Source organism: Oncorhynchus gorbuscha, linkage group LG17 (assembly GCF_021184085.1).
Source record: "Oncorhynchus gorbuscha isolate QuinsamMale2020 ecotype Even-year linkage group LG17, OgorEven_v1.0, whole genome shotgun sequence".
Taxonomy (NCBI): domain Eukaryota; kingdom Metazoa; phylum Chordata; class Actinopteri; order Salmoniformes; family Salmonidae; genus Oncorhynchus; species Oncorhynchus gorbuscha.
Window position 1 is genome coordinate 54,897,279 of NC_060189.1, and position 23,814 is coordinate 54,921,092.

At 39.5% G+C, this 23,814-nt stretch overlaps 1 protein-coding gene across 4 annotated transcripts in view; it reads left to right on the forward strand.

Annotated features, from left to right (window-relative positions):
• The window catches only part of LOC124001342 (scrapie-responsive protein 1-like), a 51,625-nt gene that overhangs the window by 13,819 nt on the left and 13,992 nt on the right, over positions 1-23,814 (forward strand). Inside the window, exons 1-2 of one of the 4 annotated variants that reach the window (XM_046308061.1) lie at positions 2,415-2,665; positions 10,652-10,824. The exons of 1 other annotated variant lie outside the window; for it this stretch is intronic. In XM_046308061.1, the coding sequence (XP_046164017.1) occupies positions 10,679-10,824 (146 nt within the window). In that variant the 5' untranslated portion in view covers positions 2,415-2,665; positions 10,652-10,678. Of the gene's footprint in view, positions 1-2,414; positions 2,666-10,651; positions 10,825-21,709; positions 21,927-23,814 lie in introns of those variants that run through there. 2 more of the 4 variants (XM_046308063.1, XM_046308064.1) reach the window with 2 other exon arrangements.

A 23,814-nucleotide genomic window follows, 5' to 3' on the forward strand; every position in this document is an offset into this window, starting at 1 on the left:
TCTGTTTTCAGCCGATTGAGCTCACCATCCTCTGTTTTCAGCCGATTGAGCTCACCATCCTCAAATCAGTGTAAATACAGTAGGAAGCAATAACCTGGTCCAATGTGCCAATCAAATGTGCTACGTTTGGATTAATCCTCTGCGCTAAACCAAAATAATATAGTTTGCAGGATGGCTGGTATGCCTCGGCCTACAATATCAAAGCGTTTAATTTCCTTAATTGCACACCGCATACGATCAAAATGAGTGTGTATGGGTCAATACTGTTCTTTGTTCTCTTGTTTAATTCCCTCTAATAACGGCAGTGGACTGGACTTACAACATGATAGACTTCTCTAAGTGTGGAATAAGATTTTTCCCTGGTATTACAAACATCTGCGAACGATTACTTCATAAAAACCCTCCTACCCAGTTTTTTTCTCCCTGCAGTCTCAACGAGGGCGGGTAGACATGTTGACGTCGGATCAGATGGTTCGAAGCTATTCTGCTGCAACACTGAACGTAATGACGCGGTGCGTTCCACTCGCAATCTGGAAACAGGATCATTCTTAATGCATTTTTTCTATCAACCCCATATAGGAAAACTATGGCATCAATTAATTGACAAAGAAGTATGTCAGTATGCAGGGTTATGCATGTATTTGTATTTTAAGGAGAGACAGGCCTAGACTATTTCAATGCTGAAATATATTTAGCAAAACTATAAAAGTGCGAAACGTGCACTCAAAACAGACTGCCAATGTACTATATATTTTGTATTTTATTTATTTTATTTAACCTTTATTTAACTAGGCAAGATAGTTAAGAACAAATTCTTATTTACAATGACGGCCTACTATATGTAACCCACGTGAGTCAAAATATTCCTATGATGAAGTTCTAGATCGCTTTCCTCTGTTCAGACGTTGCATGCATAAATCAGTGGTTGCGTGCCACATCACCGACTGACAGATTGCAGTAACATATGATGTGGTTAGCTGATAGCTAAAATACCTATCCAGGCTTTGTAAGATCAGGCAGGCATCAGCAGCGCCTGGGCAGAGGAACGAGCCCACTATCTACTGGGCTAGGCCTATGATTTGTCATGGCCCAGCACTAAAACAAAAGCCTATGAAACGTTGCATCATTGTAAAATATTTTTATTCCAACAGTGACATTTTTGATTAAAAATAAGATATTGCGCTTCATAGGGGATATATTTAAATATAGCTGTGACAAATATGTGATTACTAAGAGGATAGGGCACAGTCAACGAATTGATCTACAGGGCACAGACCGAGTGGCATATTCATGCGTACATTTTTGTTTTATACATAATGAGAGTTATTACGCATACAGCTAGAATTTGGCCACAACAAAAAAAACATATGGCCACATCTTTATTGAGCATTTAAAAGACACATTAAGACCAACATAATATACTGAACAAATAAGTTGAAGAATATGCCAGCACAACACATAAGAGCATTTCCCGACAATACAACCCACTGGGCACATCAGTTCAACGTCTAGCTTTGATTTACATCCGTTTGAGTTGTTAATTAACGTGAATTCAACGTGAAATTAACAAAAAAAATGTCACCAGGTCATTTAGGTTCAAAGTTGGGTGAAAAAAATACGAAAATCCCTGATGTTGATTACTTTTTTATTTCCAATCAGTTTTCCACCGGATTCAACTTCATCAATGTTTTTTGTGGGGGGTTGAAATGACAAATAACGTGGAATCAAACACTTTTGCCCAGTGTTAGATGTTAGATGAAATCATGTTCATGTCTCAAGTTCAGTTCCATAAGACTGAGTGGCATGGGTTGTCAGTGTTTTCAAAAGCATCAACTGGCACTACAAATTGACTTTCAACAATGCATCGCTGTTACATAAATATATCAAATTATGGCAAGATGAAGGATGCATGCCGAGACTGCAAGTGGAAATATTACTAGGTCAAGAGAATTACTTTATTCACCATGATAATTCAATGGATGGGTAAAATCATGGCCTATTATATGCAACAACTAATGAACAAACAAACACATATTTGCATCCTTCAGTGTGAAACAACATTGCAGAATGGTTGTTTTTGCTTCACGTTTGCCGCGCAAAAAGATGATGCTAACTTTTTAGAGATCGTGAAACCAGTTCGAGTCCAGAAGCATCTCTGGACTTGTGTGACCAGAATATTCCGCGACGCTTATCTATGTGCCATCTCCAACCATTGCAAATAATACGTAAAATATATCCCCAAAAACAGACAACGGACCTGACAACAATTGGCCTTTATGCAAAACCTCTTATATGCCTACTTTTACGCGCAATGTTGTGCGGAAGATCAGGCCTGTGCCCTTGTGTTGCTGTCAGTTGTGACAGTTCCCAGATGGGGCCTGCTACTGTATGTGAGATTGAGTTTCTCACAAAAAAAACTCCCTCTCCATCCAAACCGTCCTCAAAAACCTTCTCCAGGCACAGGTCGGTGCGCCGGCTCCCAGGACAGAGGCTATGTTGTCTTGTCGAAAAGCCATGAGTGCTCGGCATGAAAGGAAACCGCTCGGGGTCTCTGTATAGCCGAGGACATTATCAGGGGATGAGGAATCGACACGGGCTGTTGGAACACTGATGGTATTTCTTCCTATTAGAGGTCGTGGATATAACGAACCTTATCTGATCCATGGTAAGTAGCCTAAACTACGCGAAATCCTTCATTTGTTTTGAATACATTTCAAGGGACACTTGAATTAATTGTGATATTTATCTTTTATTTTTGTTATAGAGGCTATTTCCTGTCTTGCTTACATGTGATGCACAGTTTTCAGTAACGTGTTGATGGAAGTCAGTCAAAGTTGACTACGACGATGTAACTCCATAGTTATTGCATTGGCTACCATGTGTAGCGTTGTGCGCTTGTTTGCTCGTTGTAAAAGCCGCTCTGTTACCTTGTTATTATAATGCTAAGTAGGCTACTCTGAAGTACCACTTTGACGCGTTATAACACTGTAATACTAATAGCCTAATAATAATCACCATCATAATAATAACCCGAATAATCAGAATAATCAGAATAACAATGCATTGTCATTATCATTATATGCGTGATGATTGTAATACATATTCAAAAGACAAATCAGAATATGTATGGTTACTGAAATTCATGCAGTAACACAGGCCCATGTGTGTGTGCTGGCTATAGACTATATGTTGATGGTGCAGATTTTTCGATTTACACAAAATGAACAACGTTGGCATTCAATAGACTACTATAGCCATTTTTTTACGTATTCTTGAGGCGGGGTTGAAGTGGACATAGAACGTGTTATTGTTTTGACAGTTGAAAAAGTCTATAGGCAATGAAATAGAAAATATAATTGAAGAGGGGTGATCTAAATTATGTGCAACGTAGGGTAGAAATATTACAAATTTGTGTTTTCATGTGGGTTCTCTTTATACACGATATGCTACACCCATTGCTATATACACAATGTGTATTAGGCAAATTACTATTCCAAAATATTGTTCTGAACACCCTGACTCATACTGCATCCTCTATTCGCCTGTGGCGCGCGGCACTATGAGATCAAGTGAGGCAAGAGGAGGAGAGGCAGACCTCCCAAGTGGCTGGGGGCATGCGTGTCATTGTAGGGGACTCGGCTAACACTCCATTTATCCCGGCGAGCAGGAGGCGACTGTTCTGTTTTGTCGGTGATAAACATTTAAAACCGTTAATAGAGACCATAAATCCATTTGGGAATGCTGCACGCAAAAACATTAACCGGAAAATGACTGCGTTTACACACACACTGCAGACTATACTGCCATCTACGCCTCGCGTCAACATCGTTATTCTGGCCTTGTGGATTTAACAAAATACACCTTCAAACAATACGTAACCCTACCCGCAACCTTTTAAAAATGTAGGTAGCACTTATTATGTGTTTCACAATAGGATACAGTGCAATATATTAGCCTACATTTAAACAAATATATAGGCTAGGCATACTACTACGAATAAGATTCAGTGAGGAAACATATATATTTGCATGGATTGAGAGAGTTTGGAATTTAAATCTACCCAACCTCTCTGCTTGTAAAACTACTTATTCACGATTGACTGTTCACAGTGCTTTGAGTAATGCAGGACTATCATATCAAGGTGTGTGTGTGTGGTGTGTGTGTGTGTGTGTGTGTGTGTGTGTGTGTGTGTGTGTGTGTGTGTGTGTGTGTGTGTGTGTGTGTGTGTGTGTGTGTGTGTGTGTGTGTGTGTGTGTGTGTGTGTGTGTGTGTGTGTGTGTGTGTGTGTGTGTGTGTGTGTGTGTGTGTGTGTGTGTGTGTGTGTGTGTGTGTGTGTGTGTGTGTGTGTGTGTGTGTGTGTGTGTGTGTGTGTGTACCTGCGCTCAATTATACATGTTAGAAAGGTTGCTTTGCGTAAAGTTTATTAAGCTATGCTAAAGTTGATGTCATTTATGGGTAAAGTTGATGTAATTTTAAACAATGCGCTCGTGTTTGTCTTTCTCATAGGCTATGGCGATATGCGTTGCATTAGTGCTTCAAAATCATCTGGAGCACTGTGTCTTCGTTTTAAAATGACGACATTTCAGACTTAGGTCTAATTCAATGTTCCCTGTTGGGTTTGTAAATAATTGGTGTCCAAATAATTAAGACTGGATACCTTCTAATAGCCATAATAGTTATGTTTTGTTAGCTAAACGCTGTGGATTGACACTGACTGATCTTGGCCAGATTCGAGACATTTTATGCCATTTATTTAAGTGGAAGGCGCGTCACCGCGGCATGATGAACCGCCGCGGTAGTAGTGTAATATTATTTCACTGGGAAATAAACAGACCAGGGACTTCACAGACACGAGTTACGCAGAGTATTAACATTTTAAACTAACCAATTAAATAAATGTATAGACAGTACCCGAATGCTGTTCGATAGGCCTAACCAAGGCAGCCCTTACGGCGGTGAATGTCTGGTCAACTTGGCTGGTATATCAATTCAGGCCCATATGGAATGGGAGGCATATACAGCCTTCATCAAATCGACATCATAGTTGCTCATTTGCAAAAAAATACCCTAACTATAGGCTAACGGTTAAATAATATTAGTTCGGGTTAATGCGTTAATATAGGACAAAATGATTGAACAAATCGCTATATTCCAGGCTTTGTAGAACTCTGCAAATCAGTGGCTTTATTTGCTTTATCGCGCCATTGAATGCATCATGCATTATTATCCAACATGTGGTGTTGAAGGATACTTTGGAAGTACTTTGAAATCACAAGAAAATATATATTGTCATTTCGATATGACAACACACATCAACAATTGAATACCTAAAATGCTCATAGACCGAAATGCTCATAGGCCCAAGTTATTGAACTCTATAGTTGACCATCCATAACAACCCTACAAATCAATGTCCATGCATTTCACACCACTGTCCGTCAAGAAGCAGATACAAATCCAGCCCACATTAGAATGATATACACCATTCACAATGTTAAACATATTATCAACACAAACCAATTAATAGCATAACGTTGTAAAATCACGAACATGTCAAAGATGTTCTTCGGTTAATGTTTTTACAGATATCTTTCTAAAATTAGGACTAAAATGGAAAATGGAAGCTAGATTTAAAATATAAACATTTTTGACGCGTTTCATGCTTATTTGCATGACATTTTAAAGCAGGCAGCATTTTATAAAATGTACCACAAGTATGACCCAGTTTTTAAATGAAGCAGACCAAATGTATACGTCTAAACCTATCTGTAGCCAAAGGACTATGATCGCATTTGCAAAATCCTGTTAAATTACATGCAACATGCATGAGATAATACATCATATTGCAAATGCTTTTCAGGTCTATTGCTCTTCATTTTGGGTCCAGGGACTGAAGGGGATTTTCTCTTCCTTGCTGTATGAGTGATGGCGAAGCAGCGGTCAAAAGACACCTAGATTATTGGGCTACCCCAAGAGGATATGATGTCATCCGTATTCGGACGAGGTTCATTGACTTCTTAAAGATGGTTCGATTACTCTCAGCAGTCATATCTCCCGACGCAGCTGCAGCAACGCAGATGTCGCTGCAGGGTTTCGCCAACAACAGAGAACAAATCATTCAAGTCCGTATTTGGCTGACAACTAATGCGCCTGGGGGTTAAAAATGAAAATGTACAAAAACCGGAACTCTTTCTGAGTAGCCTCGACAATTGATGGCAATCAATACAACTTATCATTTTGTAAATATGAATCTTGCAGCAATCACTATCGAATGCAGACAAAGGCCTCATCGGTTTGACCAGATGAAAATGTGATAGAGCATATTATTGTACATCATACACTGTCCCTCTGTGTCCAGTTCCCATGCATGGTGTGTCACTGCGTTTCTGACCGGGAGCGGGTTCAGCTATTTCCTTATCTGTCCGGTGGAAGTGGCCGGGATAACTAGGTCGAGATGACGGCATCACGCTGTGTGGGTCACAGCGTGTTTTTCCAGTCTGTGGCGTAATACAATAAATATTTACACCCTGTGCCACCTTCCTCTGAAGATTAGGAAAGGGAATTCAGCAAAAAAACGAAAGATGTCCCCTATCTTTCTCTATAAGTGTTATGATCAGGGGCATAAAGTCTAAACATTGAATTCAAAATGCAGAACAGTTTCCTGACTGATAATATTGATTTTCAGGACCAGAATTCTGCATATCAATGTAGGTTATTTTTTAGGGGCCCACGTGACATTTTACCATGCCAGACATTAAAATGTAAGGTCAATAAACTGATTTTGTTCACAAAGATCTTAAAGCTTATATCAACAGAGGCCATGCTGAGTCCTCTCAAAGACATGGAAAATGAGATCTCTGTAATCTAACACCATTGTTCTGTGCCATATCTGACCTGAATGGCTACACTTTGGTGTTGTTACGCACCGGACTGTCTCCCAAAACATCAGCAATATTACATTGTTTTCATAAGACACAGTGTGGGACCATAGGCTGTGCCTCCCACAAATTCACGTGAGAAATCGGGTGCACACACACACACACACACACACACACACACACACACACACACACACACACACACACACACACACACACACACACACACACACACACACACACACACACACACACACACACACACACACACACACACACACACACACACACACACACACACACACACACACATTTTCTCATTTTCTCTCTCTTTCTCTCTCTCCTGGATCATTAATGAGCATCAGGTCAGAGTGGAGCAGTGTTGTGATGGTGATGGTATAACCCCTGGATGGGTCCCTCCAGCCCCCCGTCAGTCAGTCAGTTAGTCAGTTAGGGCAACGGTGAAGAGAAAAGAGGACGGTGCATCCGGGGCCAGGTTCCTCTGTCATCCATCATGGGCAGTAATGGAGAGTTTCTGGAGAAGTCTGTGTCTAGCCTGCGTTAAAACACAGCGATGACAACCATCCACATTCTACCCCCTCTCACGCCATCTCTCACTCTCTCTCTCACCCTCACCCTCTCACCCTACCTCCTTGTCCCCACATGTGTTACTAAGCTTTCCGAAAGGGTTCACCGCATTCCCCCTATATGGTGCAGAGCCGGTGGACCCATATGCAATCTGCCATATTGAACGGGCACTAAGTTGGATCTATGAGTACCCTGTATCTTCTGTACACGTCAATCCAGATTCAGTGAGAAACCAAACAACTGCTTTCGAGGTGAGGGTACACAAACGCACACATCCGACACCCACTATGTGTCAACAGGCTACGGCCCGGGTTGATTAATGAGCAAGCGGCCCAATGAATGTTTCCTTGTTTTAATTGGGCTGATGACGATGTCACCGTGTTATTTTGACTCTCCCAAAGTCCCAGAACACTCCCATCAGCCATCACAAGCACATAGGGACCTGTCATACATCAGACAGGAAGATAATGGCCCTTTTTCCCACTGATTCATCCATCCACCGCTCCTGAACCTTGAACTCTGATATCCACATATACAGTGCCATCAGAAAGTATTCATACCCCTTGACTTATTCCACATTTTGTTGTGTTACATCCTGAATTCAAAATGGATTACATTTATGTTTTGTCTCACCCATCTACACACAATACCCCATAATGACAAAGTCAAAAGATGTTTACATATTTTTTTGGCAAATTTATTGAAAATGAAATGCAGAAATATCTCATTTACATAAGTATTCACACCTCTGAGTCAATACATGTTAGAATCACCTTTGGCAGCGATTACAGCTGTGAGTCTCTAAGAGCTTTGCACACCTGGATTGTACAATATTTGCCCACTATTATTTTCAAAATTCTTCAAGCTCTGTCAAATTGGTTGTTGATCATTGCTAGACATACATTTTTAAGTCTTAAGTTTAAGTCAATACTGTAACTCGGCCACTCAGGAACATTCATTGTCTTCTTGGTAAGCAACTCCAGTGTAGATTTGGCCTTGTGTTTTAGGTTATTGTCCTGCTGAAATGTGCATTCATCTCCCAGTGTCTGGTGGAAAGCAGAATGATCCAGGTTTTCCTCTGGGATTTTACCTGCAATTAGCTCCATTCTGTTTCTTATCCTGAAAAACTCCCCAGTCCTGAACGATTACAAGCATACTCATAGCATGATGCAGCCACCACTATACTTTGAAAATATGGGGAGTGGTACTCAGTAATGTGTTGTGTTGGATTTGCCCCAAACAAACACTTTTTATTCCTTCTTTTCACTCTGTAATTTAGCTTAGTACTGTGGAGTAACTACAATGTTGTTGATCCATCCTCAGTTTTCTCCTATCACAGCCATTAAACTCTGTAACCGTTTTAAAGTTACCGTTGGCATTGCGGTGAAATCCCTGAACGGTTTCATTCCTCTCCGGCAGCTGAGTTAGGAACCATGCTCAGAGGGATATTTAATGTCTGCTTTTTTCTACCCATCTACCAATAAGTGCCCTTCTTTGCAAAGCATTAGAAAACCTCCCTGGTCTTTGTGGTTGAATTTGTGTTTGAAATGCACTGCTCGACTGAGGGACCTTACAATTACAGTGCCTTCAGAAAGTATTCACACCCCTTGACTTTTTCAGCTTGAATTTAAAAGGTATCAAATTTGTGTCACTGGCCTACACACAATACCTCATAACGTCAATTTGGAATTATGTTTCAATAATTTTGACTAATTCACTAAAAATTAAAATCCGACTCAACCCCTTTGTTATGGCAAGCCTAAATATGTTTATTGGACTAATTAAAGTCACATACTAAGTTGCATGGACTCACTCGGTGTACAATAACAATGTTTAACATTATTTTTGAATGACTACCTCATCTCTGTACCCCACACATACACTTTCTTGTAAGGTCCCTCGAGCAGTCGAGCAGTGAATTTCAAACACAGATTCATTTACAACATTGTAGGTCCTCCATAATACTAACCTAATTGACATAGTGAAAAGAAGGAAGCCTGTATAGAACAAAACTATTCCAAAACATGCAAAGCAATTCACGTATTGTCCCGAATAAAAAGTGTTATATCTGAGGCAAATCCAATACAACACTTTACTGAGTACCACTCTCCATATTGTCAAGCATAGTGTGGTGGCTTCATCGTGTCATGGGTATGCTTGTAATCATTAAGGACTGGGAAGTTTTACAGGATAAAAAAGAAACGGACTGGAGCTAAGCACAGGCAAAATCCAAGAGGAAAACCTGGTTCAGTCTGCTTTCAAGCAAACCCCGGGAGACAAATTCACCTTTCAGCAGGACAATAACCTAAAACATAAGGCCAAATATACACTGGAGTTGCATTCCAAGATGAGATTGAATGTTCCTGATTGGCCTAGTTACTTAAATCGGCTTGAAAATCTATGGTAAGACTTGAAAATAGCTCTCTTGAAATGATCAACAACCAACTTGACCGAGCTTGAAGAATTGAAAAATAATAATGTGCAAATATTGTACAATCCAGATGTGCAAAGCTCTTAGAGGCTTACCCAGAAAGACTCAGCTGTAATCACTGCCAAAGGTGATTCTAACATGTATTGACGCAGAAGTGTAAATTCCTACATGAGATATTTATGTGTTCCATTTTCAATAAATTTGCAAAATATTTCTAAAAACATGTTTTCACTTTGTCATTGTGGGGTGAGAGAATTAAAAAAAAAAACATTTTCAATTCAGGCTGTAAGACAACAAAATGATGAATAAGTCAAGGGGTATGAATACTTCCTGAAGGCACTAAATCTGTATGTGTGGGGTACAGAGATGATTTTTGCACACAGTGTGATTCCATGTGCCTTATTATGTGACTTGTTAAGCAAATGTTTATTCCTGAACTTATTTAGGCTTGCCAAATACATTTCAGATGTTACATTTTACAAAACATCATTACACTTTGACATTATGGGATATCGTTTGTAGGTCAGTGACAGACAAAAAAAATCTAAATTTAAGCGATTTTAACACAACAACAAAAAAGTGGAAAAAGTCAAGTGGTGTGAATACTTTCTGAAGGCCCTGTATAACCTATAACCCCGACCGTAATCCCCCAGCTACCAGGCATTTGTGACGCCAGTGCAGTACTGAAGTCCAAACCACACAGGTTAAGCCTGTATAATGCCTCGCATTAGATATTGTTCTCTTTTTTACTCAGATCAAAAGAGGGCTGTGAAAGTTCTCTATGGCTCGGCCAATCACTGGTCTCGTGAGTGTCAGGTTTCCCTTTCATCAAACCACAGAGCTGGAAAATCCACTTGGGTCTCTCGGGCTGGCCAATGACACAGAGACTGCTGCCAAGCTGGCCAATGGGACAGAGGCATTTTTTGTGTGAGTATGTTCCAGAGCCAGCTGCCTCAACACCAGACTACACTTACTTTCCCTTATGATACATGAGATAATCATCTGGTGTAGTACTGCACTTCAGCTTTGCTTGGCCACATTGCTGTTCAAACATGTGCGGAAACCCAGCAGAGTAGGTGTCCATTTGAACCTGTCTAGTTAATTAATGATCTCAAAGTTTGAAGAGATGGAGAACTTGAGGAATTGTTCCAAAATGCTGGGCAGCAACAAGATCTCACAGTTGAACCAAATTTAACTTCAGATTCTGACGTTAATCCACATTTATCCAAACGTCAAATATTGAAGTGGCTCCGAACATCAAATTTTGAAGTTAAGTGTTAAGGTTTGGGATAGGGTTAAAACAAAAGTATGTGTCTTCCACTGGGATTGAAAACGCTACCTTCGGATCCGGAGTCATGGGATTACCTCTACTACTTGATGGTAATAGCACTCACAGTTGCCCCTAGTGGCTGGGTTTGAAGGTGTTTCCCAACATTCTCAAGACATGGACAGATGTCCAATTTCGAAGTCAATCTTGAGCGATCGAGCTGTCCAATGACGTGGCCCTGGTCCTTTCTAAGTAGTCTTTCTGTCCATGTTGTCATTTGATTTATAAGTGCTACTGATTAAATTAATTTCCACATTTCCTCTCATTTGAAACAAGTTAAGATGTCATGGTCTGTGCATGCCGTGATTGTTCATCCATAGGTTTCCTGGCAATTGGCTTCCTTGAAATGAGGCCTATGCTATAGTACCCTATTGTGCTGCTTGACACAAAAAAAAGTGTTTATTTCTAAATTGAATAAAGTAAAAGTTGAACTGCTAATAATATGGATAATGCCGTGTAATTATACAATTTAATACAATATTTATAAAGTTGAAAGGAGATACTGTATTATGCGTTGACATGATTAATACAGGAATTTGTATTACATGCCCAGATTGCCACAGTGGGCCTACAATTTTAACAAATAGAAAATGCAAATGTTTTTCTATACATGAATAATAGATAATAATAATAATAATAATATATGCCATTTGAATAAATACATTCTAATTGAATGAATAAGCGCCATGCTCTACCAACTGAGCTACAGAAGGACCACAGATAAATACATAATTGAATGAATAAATGAGCTTAGCTACATGTTTGGTGCACCCTCACTTAAATTTAGCAGATCTTTGTTCGAAATAATCAAACTTGAGTTTGTTTCAAGGCATAATTTATTAGCCTGAATTCTCTCATTTCGATGAGGCTATAGTTCATGTAGGACTAAATCTATAGGCTCATCAACTATATGGAAAGTATGGTCTTAAAAAACATTTCATTTTGGAATCATTGTTTGTATCGGTAGCGCACTTTTTAAAATAGGAAATAAGCCGTATGGTTATGCCTATATATTATTTCTAATTACATCCAATATCCTCCATAAAATGAAGCATAGGTATATTATGAATTAGGTTGACAATGGTTATGGTTTTATGGTTTTATTTGGGACAGGGATGTAGACTAATCATTTTTGGAGACAAAGTTACAACTTTTAAATCAAACATCTTCGTTTGAAAAGACGATTTCATAAAATAAAATAAATAATTTAAAAAATATATATAAAAAAAATATATATATATATATATTTATTTATTTATTTATTTAATTTATATATATATATATATATATATATATATATATATATAATATAATATATAATTGAGTTTAAGATATGGGCTATAGTCTACTATAATATGACGGACAACAGCAATTCGCAACATGTATAATTTCGATAGCTAACTCCTACATGCAACTCACCACTTCTTTCCTAAATGTTTCCTTTTAAGCGCACATAGACTACGTAGCGTATTGATTTAATGAGCGGGTGGCAGATTGATCTGCAACGGAGTGGCCCCTTGTTTATTGGTCGACTTGTCCGTAGGGCTGAGAACCTGAAGTCTCTCCCGGGTGGCCCAAATTCCAGGTGCCCTTACACTTCCACAACACCCCGCTGCTTTCATTACTTGCTGCAGAATGGTTTTGATCATGTTTGCAGTTAACATAAACCCTGACCACACACTTTTGGCGCCCTTTGGGTAAAAGTAAGGGTCATTTTTACGCTGCCCGGAGAGGGAGAGGGAGGAAAGAACACCAAGAAGTTGACCGGTGGTCGCTATCGCCTCATATTGTCAGACATGAACATAACAGATTTGATTGTGTCTGCCTGCCACGTCGTATTTCATAATTCGATGACCAAATGTCATACCAAAAATACACAATTAGTATCCCCTTGTGTAACAAGTTCTTAGGCTATTTAGTCTCCAGAATTAGTTGCAATTTTACACTTACGTGTAGTTGATGCATTATGAACAAGTCACAGATAGGCTAACATTGCACAGAAAGTAAAGGAACGGGGCATACTTAGTCAGTTGTACAAATGAATGCATTCAACTGAAATGTGTCTGCCGCGTTTAACCCAACCCCTCTGAAAGTACAGAACGGTTCAACAGGTTACTCCATGCAGGACATTGCTAAAATACAGGTGACGTTAACTACCAAAATAAAGGAAACACCAACATAAAGTATCATAATAGCCTGAACAGCTTCAATGCACCTTGTTATCGATGCTACACGTTTCTGGGACTCTATTGGAGGGACGTGAAATCATTCTGGTCAATTCCATATGTGTGTGTTTTGTTGATGGTGGTGGGAAACACTGTCTCGGGAACTACTGCATAATCTCCCATAAGTGTTCAATTGTGTTGAGATCTGGGTACAGAGATGACCATGGGATATGGTTTACATCGTTTTTATGCTCATCAAACCATTCAGTGACCATTTGTTTCTTGTGGATTGTCATCCTATGGGGGCATAACCATGGTAGCCAAAATAAAGGCGCCTTGTTTTGGTGCATAGACATACAGACTAGACTCACACACACACTCACACCAGGTCTACTACTACTCCACCCCATAGACCAGCCAGTGCTCAACCCCCACAGACACATCTAACCCTATCCCACCCCCATCCCCTCCCAGACAGCTGATAACCAGGGTTTTAAGATTCCTGACAATTTATCAGCAGCACTGGCCTGGTTACTGGCCAGCTCTCTCTCTCTCTCTCTCTCTCTCTCTCTCTCTCTCTCTCTCTCTCTCTCTCTCTCTCTCTCTCTCTCTCTCTCTCTCTCTCTCTCTCTCTCTCTCTCTCTCTCTCTCTCTCTCTCTCTCTCTCTCTCTCTCTCTCTCTCTCTCTCTCTCTCTCTCTCTGGCTCTCAGTTCTGAGTGTATTTAAAAGGAAGAGTTAGAAGGGAGTCTGCATGTGAAAACACTAATGTTGGGGAGACTTGTTTGGAAAGATAAAACAATTCTTCTATTGAGGGTAACCCTGCTCTACTTCCATTTTTGATTGGATGTGTCTGCTCTGCTAGAACCTTTGCTCCCATCCCAATACACTCACATCGTCTGACATCTGCCTTCTAGGTACTCTTCCTTTTCACAAATCAATAACACAAAAATAGATTATTCTATAGAGCTGGTAGTACACACACACACTCTCTCTCTCTCTCTCTCTCTCTCTCTCTCTCTCTCTCTCTCTCTCTCTCTCTCTCTCTCTCTCTCTCTCTCTCTCTCTCTCTCTCTCTCTCTCTCTCTCTCTCTCTCTCTCTCTCTCTCTCTCTCTCTCTCTCTCTCTCTCTCTCTCTCTCTCTCTCTCTCTCTCTCTCTCTCTCTCTCTCTCTCTCTCTCTCTGTTAGCTACAGTAGCCTTTGCTCTCACATCCCAATACACTCACAGCCTCATAATGAGAGGAAGTACACAGCTAAGCCCTGCTTGTAAAGGTAATCTCCTCTCTTCTGACTGTTGCAGCCATGAAGCCTCTTGCCAGACCACCAGCAACCGGTTCTTGGGTTACACCACTAGATTACACTATCGCTGGAGCTAGGGGCTCCATGTCAGCTCTGCTCAAATGGGACGCGACCATACCTGGGTTCACATATATGAAAAATCATTCAATACTTTGAGCGTTTGCTTAAGCTTACATGGAGAGCCAGGTGGGCTGGGTTTCCACTTTTGGGGCTTTTCTATTGGTTTTGTTGCAACAGGCAAGCTCAATAAATCATTGGTAGTTTTTTAAATGATTTCAAATAGTATTAGAACCGATAAGTTTGCGAGACTCTCCCTCCCTTCAGCAGTCCTATTATAGCAGCTGTAATAAACACTGGATCCTTTTAATGACATTGACTCCAACGTGCTGCTGATAGCAAAGGTGCTCCCGGGAAGACAACTTTAGATCGCAATGTCGAATAGCAGCTCCTCTATTTCAACTAACTGTACTCCTACTGTCTGTTGTGTTCGTTTCAACGTGTTTCTGAGTGGTAAATTGACCAATGAGAGAGAGCGGACTGCTCATATATTGGTCTCATATTGCAATATGGCTCAGTCATAATGTAGTACTTTGGGTGTTGATATCCACATAAATCAACCAACACACGATCCAAACCCAGCCGAGTGTCATATAGCGTCAACAATGATTTGCTAGGACTTTCAAGTACACCCAAATCCTACAGCTGTGTTTGGCTATAGTTGTAAATGAAATTACTGCTCTGTGAAATTTAAGAGCAATGAGCCCACTCCTGTGTTTGCTGTCACTATGGAAACCAGAATGCCCCGTCGTAATTCAGAACAATACATTGCCATAGATTGCTAATGTATAAACTAGTTTACACATGCAATGCAACATGTAGGAAATCATAATCAATTGCATCGGCCGTCAATTATGTTTTGTGTAAATTAAAATGTATTGATTCTGTATTTATTTATACAATGATTTTACTCTGAAATGTAGAAGTATAATTCAAAATTCTGGTCTATAGAAAAAATAAACCACACTATGTTGAGCTTTTTCTATATAATTTACACGGTTTTCCCGGCGTTGGCTGCTCAAAACTCAATTTAAAAAATGAAACAAAACTTAACATAAGTCAGGAAAGAGATGACATTTTCCAAGAAAACCACAACGATACAACTGTCAAAAGTCCATCGAATTTAGGATTACAGTGGAACACAAATCAAATTCACTACAGCCTCTGGGAAGACTCTTTCTTTCTATGTTACTGTTCAATACCTCTATTTCCACTGCTTATTGGAAGTGGAAGGAAATGTGAATGGTCTCATTTCAAGGGCAGGCTCACTTGACGGAACTTGTAATATAAGTCAATGTGATATGCGACTGCTTAGTCCCTGAATAACATAAAGCATATTTAGAAACCGAGGGTGAAATCTTGGAGACGTGCATATACAGGCTGTGACCCTGGATAACGGACAAGCCTGCAGTAAAAGTTACATTGACGCCTATATGAAATGTAATATAAGTTGCAGCCATATTGTCTGACTCCACAGGGAACACTTGTGGATAGGGGAAATTATTCTTATTGGAATAACATGTATTTAACCACAGACGTGGGGTGTAATTTCCTTCTCCACAAAGTGCTGTGGAGTTTTTTAGATTTTTTTTTATGCCGGATGAGGTGTACGCAAATGTAACTAAATACTGACCTCTTGTGGTTAAGAAATAGCTTCAATACACACAAGCCTTCTGACAAAGACGGATCTATTGGAGATTCTGGCACTGGCCGTACAATTATTATCTTGTCATTCTTGATGGATTACATTCCCTAGGTCTGAATGTTTTTTCAAAACCTATCAATAAATCACATTTCCCATAGACAAAACAACAATGATCTTGCATTTCTTATTTTCTCCTCTCGCCCTCTACACTACAGCCAACCAATCAACCAGTCAGAAGTGAAACAGTCCAATTGAAGACTATGGGACCATGGAGATGGCGGCAAGACCACCATTCTGTCCTTAATAGTCAACTCGAATATGTAGGCTAAATATTGTTTGAGAAATTCATTTCTGAGTTAAAAGGACAGTCTTCAGTTGAAACTATTACAAAGTGGACACCCCGCCTCTGTATTGGTAAAAAAAAAACGGAGGGAAGGGCCTGGAGAAATGTAACCACTCTAAAATGCATAGATAACGCAATGGATGCAAGGACTGACCACCCAATATATCAAAGTATGTTTTGTAGCTAAATATGTGTATACCAAAACAATTGGTTTTGGTTTGTTTGTTTGTTGACATTTGCAATGTTTACAAACATTGGAGTAAAACAAGCTTATATTTTGGTTCTGATGGGGTACGACAGTTGAACTAAGCTTATGAGGCATTTATATGTTATATTCTTCAAGAATCAATGGGCAACGGGTATTCACACACTTGACTTTTTAAACATTTTGTTGTGCCTTCAGAAAGTCTTCATACCCCTTGACTTTTTACACATTTTGTTGTGTTACAAAGTGGGATTCAAATTTTAAAAAATGTATGGAAAATAAAACATTAATTTATCTTGATTAGCTAAGTATTCAACCCCCTGAGTCAATACATGTTAGCATCACCTTTGACAGCTGTGTGCAATAATAATAACATGATGCAGCCACCACCGAGCGGTACTCAGTGATGTGTTGTGTTGGATTTGCCCCAAACATACAGTAATGTTTTGTATTCAAGACATAAAGGAACATTTCTTTGCCACATTGTTTTCACAAGACTTCTTTAGTGCCTTATTGCAAACAGGATGCTTGATTTGGAATATTTTTATAATGTACAGGCTTCCTTCCTTCACTGTCCTTTAGCAATTTAGGTTAGTATTGTGGAGGAACCACAATGTTGTTGGTCAATTTCTCCTATCACAACCATTAAACTCTAACTGTTTTAATGTCACCATTGGCCTTATGGTGAAATCCTTGAGCGGTTTCTTTCCTCTCCGGCAACTGAGTTAGGAATGATGCCTGAATCTTTGTTGTGACTGGGTGTATTGATACACCATCTAAAGTATCATTAAAAAAAGAATCCATCTACCAATAAGTGCCCTTCTTCGCAAACGATTGGAAAACCTCCCTAGTCTTTGTGGTTGAATCTGTGCTTAACATTCACTGCTCGACTAAGGGGCCTTACAGATAATTGTATGTGTGGGGGTACAGAGATGAGGTAGTCATTTAAAAGTCATGTTAAACACTTTTATTGCACACAGAGTGAGTCCATGCAACTTATTGTGTGACTTGTTAAGCAGGGGTAACTCCTGAACTCATTTACGCCATAATAAAAGGGTTGAATGCTTTATTGACTCAAGACATTTCAGCTTTTAATTTTTAATTCATTTGTAAACATTTCTAAAAACATAATTCCACTTTACGATTATGGTGTATTGTGCGTACATCAGTGACAAAAAAAATCTAAATTGAATCAATTTTAAATTCAGGCTGTAACACAACAAAATGTTGAAAAAGTCAAGGGGTGGGAATACTTTCTTAAGGCACTGTATCTTTCATTTATAAATACACATATGGATGTAGGATCTCAATTTGAGCCAGTTTGATACAGCATGAAAATAATCCTGCAGCAACAGGAAATGTGAATTATGTGGATTATAATTAACAGACATTTTTGTTCGGGGTTGATAGATTTTTCTTAGGGCAAATCAAGTCTGATATTTCTAAGTGGAAATGACTAACTTTAGACGCTGTTTTAAAACTGAAGTTTAAAGTATCCTGCTGTGCATGAATATACTCACAAAAACTGCAGATTACCCTTAAATGTATAATGCATGATAATGCATAATGAATAATTATAGAAGGTAACAACATAATAAAGGCATTCAACTTTTCCCTAACCAATATGACAAACTCTGTGAAGTCGCCAGTGTGAAAATGTACCACAAGATGGTGCTATATCACTAACAATCACTTGAAGAGTACTGGTAGCCTCAATCAATACCATTTACACTGAACCAAAATATAAATGCAACATGTAAAGTCCTGGTCCCATGTTTTATGAGCTGAAATTAAAAAATCTCTGACATTTTCCATATGCACAATAAGCTTATTTCTCTCAAATATTCTGCACATACTAAATAAAAGATGGTATTTTGCAGTTGACGCTTAATGATGTAATTGACACTGTAGTGGGTGTTTCATGCTCTTCCAAGGATGGGCCTTGTTTCATTGGATCAGACGAGTTAATGTTAAAATGAGTTTATTAAGACAAATGTTATATTTTGATTGGCCTATTGTAGCTCAATAAGTATGGGAGACTAGGGATGGTTGTAACACAGGATAGTTGTAACACTCAATATCTCCAATCAGGAACAAGCTAGAATAATGTGACTCACTGTGCACATGCTCAGTTTAGTCCTCAACCCTCAAAGCAAGAGGTAAGAAAGTACTTTTTTTTTAACCAAATGTGTTTTTGTGATGGCATCACCTTGCTTTGTAGTTAGAGTCACCAAACTTATATGAGCTTTATAACCAGTGTGTGTAGATATGTTTGGTGTATAGTGAGCGAAAATATAAAATGCAACATGTAAAGTGTTGGTCCCATGGTTCATGAGCTGAAATAAAAGATCCCAGAAGTTATCCATCTGCACAAAAAGCTTATTTCTCTCATATTTTGTGCACAAATCTGTTTACATGCCTGTTAGTAAGCGTTTCTCCTTTGCCAAGATAATCCATCCACCTTTACATTTACATTTACATTTAAGTCATTTAGCACACGCTCTTATCCAGAGCGACTTACAAATTGGTGCATTCACCTTATGACATCCAGTGGAACAGCCACTTTACAATAGTGCATCTAAATATTTTAAGGAGGGGGGGTGAGAAGGATTACTTTATCCTATCCTAGGTATTCCTTAAAGAGGTGGGGTTTCAGGTGTCTCCGGAAGGTGGTGATTGACTCCGCTGTCCTGGCGTCGTGAGGGAGTTTGTTCCACCATTGGGGAGCCAGAGCAGCGAACAGTTTTGACTGGGCTGAGCGGGAACTGTACTTCCTCAGTGGTAGGGAGGCGAGCAGGCCAGGGGTGGATGAACGTAGTGCCCTTATTTGGGTGTAGGGCCTGATCAGAGCCTGGAGGTACTGAGGTGCCGTTCCCCTCACAGCTCCGTAGGCAAGCACCATGGTCTTGTAGCGGATGCGAGCTTCAACTGGAAGCCAGTGGAGAGAGCGGAGGAGCGGGGTGACGTGAGAGAACTTGGGAAGGTTGAACACTAGACGGGCTGCGGCGTTCTGGATGAGTTGAAGGGGTTTAATGGCACAGGCAGGGAGCCCAGCCAACAGCGAGTTGCAGTAATCCAGACGGGAGATGACAAGTGCCTGGATTAGGACCTGCTCCGCTTCCTGTGTGAGGCAGGGTCGTACTCTGCGGATGTTGTAGAGCATGAACCTACAGGAACGGGCCACCGCCTTGATGTTAGTTGAGAACGACAGGGTGTTGTCCAGGATCACGCCAAGGTTCTTAGCACTCTGGGAGGAGGACACAATGGAGTTGTCAACCGTGATGGCGAGATCATGGAACAGGCAGTCCTTCCCCGGGAGGAAGAGCAGTTCCGTCTTGCCGAAGTTCAGCTTGAGGTGGTGATCCGTCATCCACACTGATATGTCTGCCAGACATGCAGAGATGCGATTCGCCACCTGGTCATCAGAAGGGGGAAAGGAGAAGATTAATTGTGTGTCGTCTGCATAGCAATGATAGGAGAGACCATGTGAGGTTATGACAGAGCCAAGTGACTTGGTGACTTGGTGCACGCCCAATTTTTCAGTTTTTGATTTGTTAAAAAAGTTTGAAATATCCAATAAATGTCGTTCCACTTCATGATTGTGCCCCACTTGTAGTTGATTCTTCACAAAAAAATACAGTTTTATATCTTTATGTTTGAAGCCTGAAATGTGACAAAAGGTCGCAAAGTTCAAGGGGGCCGAATACTTTCGCAAGGCACTGTAATCTCCACCCGGCACAGCCAGAAGAGGACTGTCCACCCCTCATCACCTGGTTCCTCTCTAGGTTTCTTCCTAGGTTTTGGCCTTTCTAGGGTTGTTTTTCCTAGCCACCGTGCTTCTACACCTGCATTGCTTGCTGTTTGGGGTTTTAGGCTGGGTTTCTGTACAGCACTTTGAGATATCAGCTGATGTAAGAAGGGCTATATAAATCAATTTGATTTGATTTGATTAAGCATCAACCGAAAAATGCCATCATTTATTGAGTATGTATGCTTTCAGAGCCCGAAAGGCTATTTCTCAGTTTTCGGTAGCTGTATAACACAAAGTAAATACCGCTTGATTTGTTTAAAGTGGAAACTGCAATGGATAAAACTGTGCTGCCGTCCAATAAGAAGCAATTGATTTAACACACAAAGTAGATGATTACATTTGGCTGTGACGGATACTTTCACAGCCAACCAGCTCTATCAGCAGTCAGTGGAGCTCCTCTGCGTGTCAACAAGGAAAGGAGCCAAGTCAAGGCAAAGGTTATAGCTATAGAGAAACTTGCATTTCCCTTCCAACTGGTTCATTTACTGCATGCATCACTTGCATTTCATTACACCCAGACAGACACTCCATTTAAACAGTACGAGCATCCACCACATCTGATTGCAACACTCACAGCAATTTCAGATGTTAGAGAGTTTCAGTGAAAGGCAACATTCAGTATCAGGCATTCATTCATTCGCTCTTGGATGGTTGTCTATTGAAATGCAAAATGGCTGATATACAACCAATTAAAATAAAATAAAAACACATTGAAAACACCTTTACTAAAAATATAGCCTACTACTTCAAGCCTCCTAAATTGGTTTTATACATTATTCTGGATGTGAACAAACGCTGCTTGTCCGCTAGACTGTAAAACCATGATTCAGACCCCGTTCATGTACTTTTCCACAGCATATATGAACTAAATCTGTCTGAGACTGAGAGGTTTGGTTTGGATCACTCCCCAATGCTGGCCTCCTCTCTTAGCCCTGTACCGTCCTGGCATGTAAGCATGGCATTATTGTCGTGCTTGTGCAGAGTGCGGACTTAATCAATGCCCTTGGTTATTTCTCTGGTTTACAGGCTGAAAGGAGAGAGGGGAGAGATGGTCATACTCTTAGCATGGGGTAGAGTAGGGATAAAGACTCCTCTGTTTTCTGTTTTATACTTACTAAATGTACCCAATGAAAACGGGTCAGAAGCTACTGCCGTTCCTGAGGAGAGCACTAAATAAGGTAGGGGCTAATTTAATCAGCTGAAAATGTTATGTAATTGGAAATATAATAATGATGGGGAGCATTAATTATTATAAATAGATTATTAATAAAGAATCAATAGTTTTCGATTTTGCGTTCGATTATTTGGGTTGAATGCTGTAACACAGAATACAACAATTAATAAAAGTACCATGATGGTAGTGACTGCCCATTACTGCTCATCACTTATTAACCATCATATATTTACATTACTTTAATAACATATTTCAGTTATTGTGTATATTGAATTTGTTTTATTTTATGATTGTATTATTTAATTCCAAGTCATCATCTCATCTCTTTAGAGCTACTGGATATGCTGTCTGACAAAATCACTCATTTGTATCTCTTCGGAGTAAATAAGGCATACTTTTATGACTGAACACGAACTATAAATCACTTAGATCAATGTTTTTCAGGTAGCGATACCTTGTCAAGCATCAGCTGCTCTCTAAATCCCCTCACAATCGCGCATTCTTCCTCCGTTTATATTTTTAACAGGCACAAAAGAAAGACAGGACAAGTAGTTGCGCAGTGGATTGTGGTCATTGGAGTTAATTAATACGATTTACGCTCTGAAATATGTAGGATATTGGCATGTTGTAAACAACAACTCCCTACTACATCACAAAATTCAGGCTGGATCTGATTTATCTATCGAGAAACGGCAATTTGTGCATTGACCTCACAGAAAAAAACGAATGAAATGGAATTCAAATCATTTTGCTCAGCACTAGTTATAACTGCAATGTACAGTATTGAAGTTTATAAGACTGCAATCATTGTACCGAGGAAATCTTCACAATAAATGGGTTATGGTAATATCATTTAAATGCAAATAATATTGAATCTATTTAAAGCACAAGGTTTAATTATTTAGTGGCACTAGCGACATAGCAAATAGGCTGTTTATATCCACCAATCTTTGAAATAACAGACGAATGCAATATTTATGTCCAGTATCACTATTGTTGCCAATTGAAAAATGTTATAGAGGATGTCCAACTTATGCTAGGATCAAATTCTACAATCAACAACATCATAACACTATGTTAATCAGAGTCCTACTTAAAGTGCCTTCAGAAAGTTTTCACATCCCTTAGACTTTTTCCACATTTAGTTGAGTTATTGTTGTTGTCAGTAGCCTACACACAATGCCCTATAATGTCAAAGTGGACTTATATATTTTTTATTTGACAAATTAATACAATATTTAAAGTTGAACTGACTTGAGTCAAAACCTATTCAACCTTTTTGTTATGGCAAGCCTAAATAAGTTCAGGAGTAAAAATGTGCTTAACAAATCACCTAATAAGTTGCATGGACTCACTCTGTGTACAATAATAGTGTTTAGCATCATTTTTGAATGATTACCTCATCTATGTAACCCACACATACAATTATCTGTAAACTCCCTCAGTTGAGCAGTGAATTTGAAACACAGATTCACCCACAAAGACCAGGGAGGTTTTCCAATGCCTCGCAAAGAAGGGCACCTATTGGTGGATAAAATAAATAAAATAAAAATAGATATTGAATATCCATTTGAGCATGGTGAAGTTATTAATTGCACTTTCAATTGTGTATCAATACACCCAGTCACTAAAAATATACAGGTGTCCTTCCTAACTTAGGAAACCACTCAGGGACTTCAGTTACAGGGTTTAATGGCTGTATAGGAGAAAACTGAGGATGGATCAACTAACCTAATTGACAGTGTGGCACTAATTGACACTAACTGACAGTGTGACACTGACACTAATTGACAGTGGGAAAATAAGAAAGCTTGTACAGAAGAAAATATTCCAAAACATGCATCCTGTTTGCAACAACACACTAAAGTAATACTGCAAAGAAATTTGGTAAA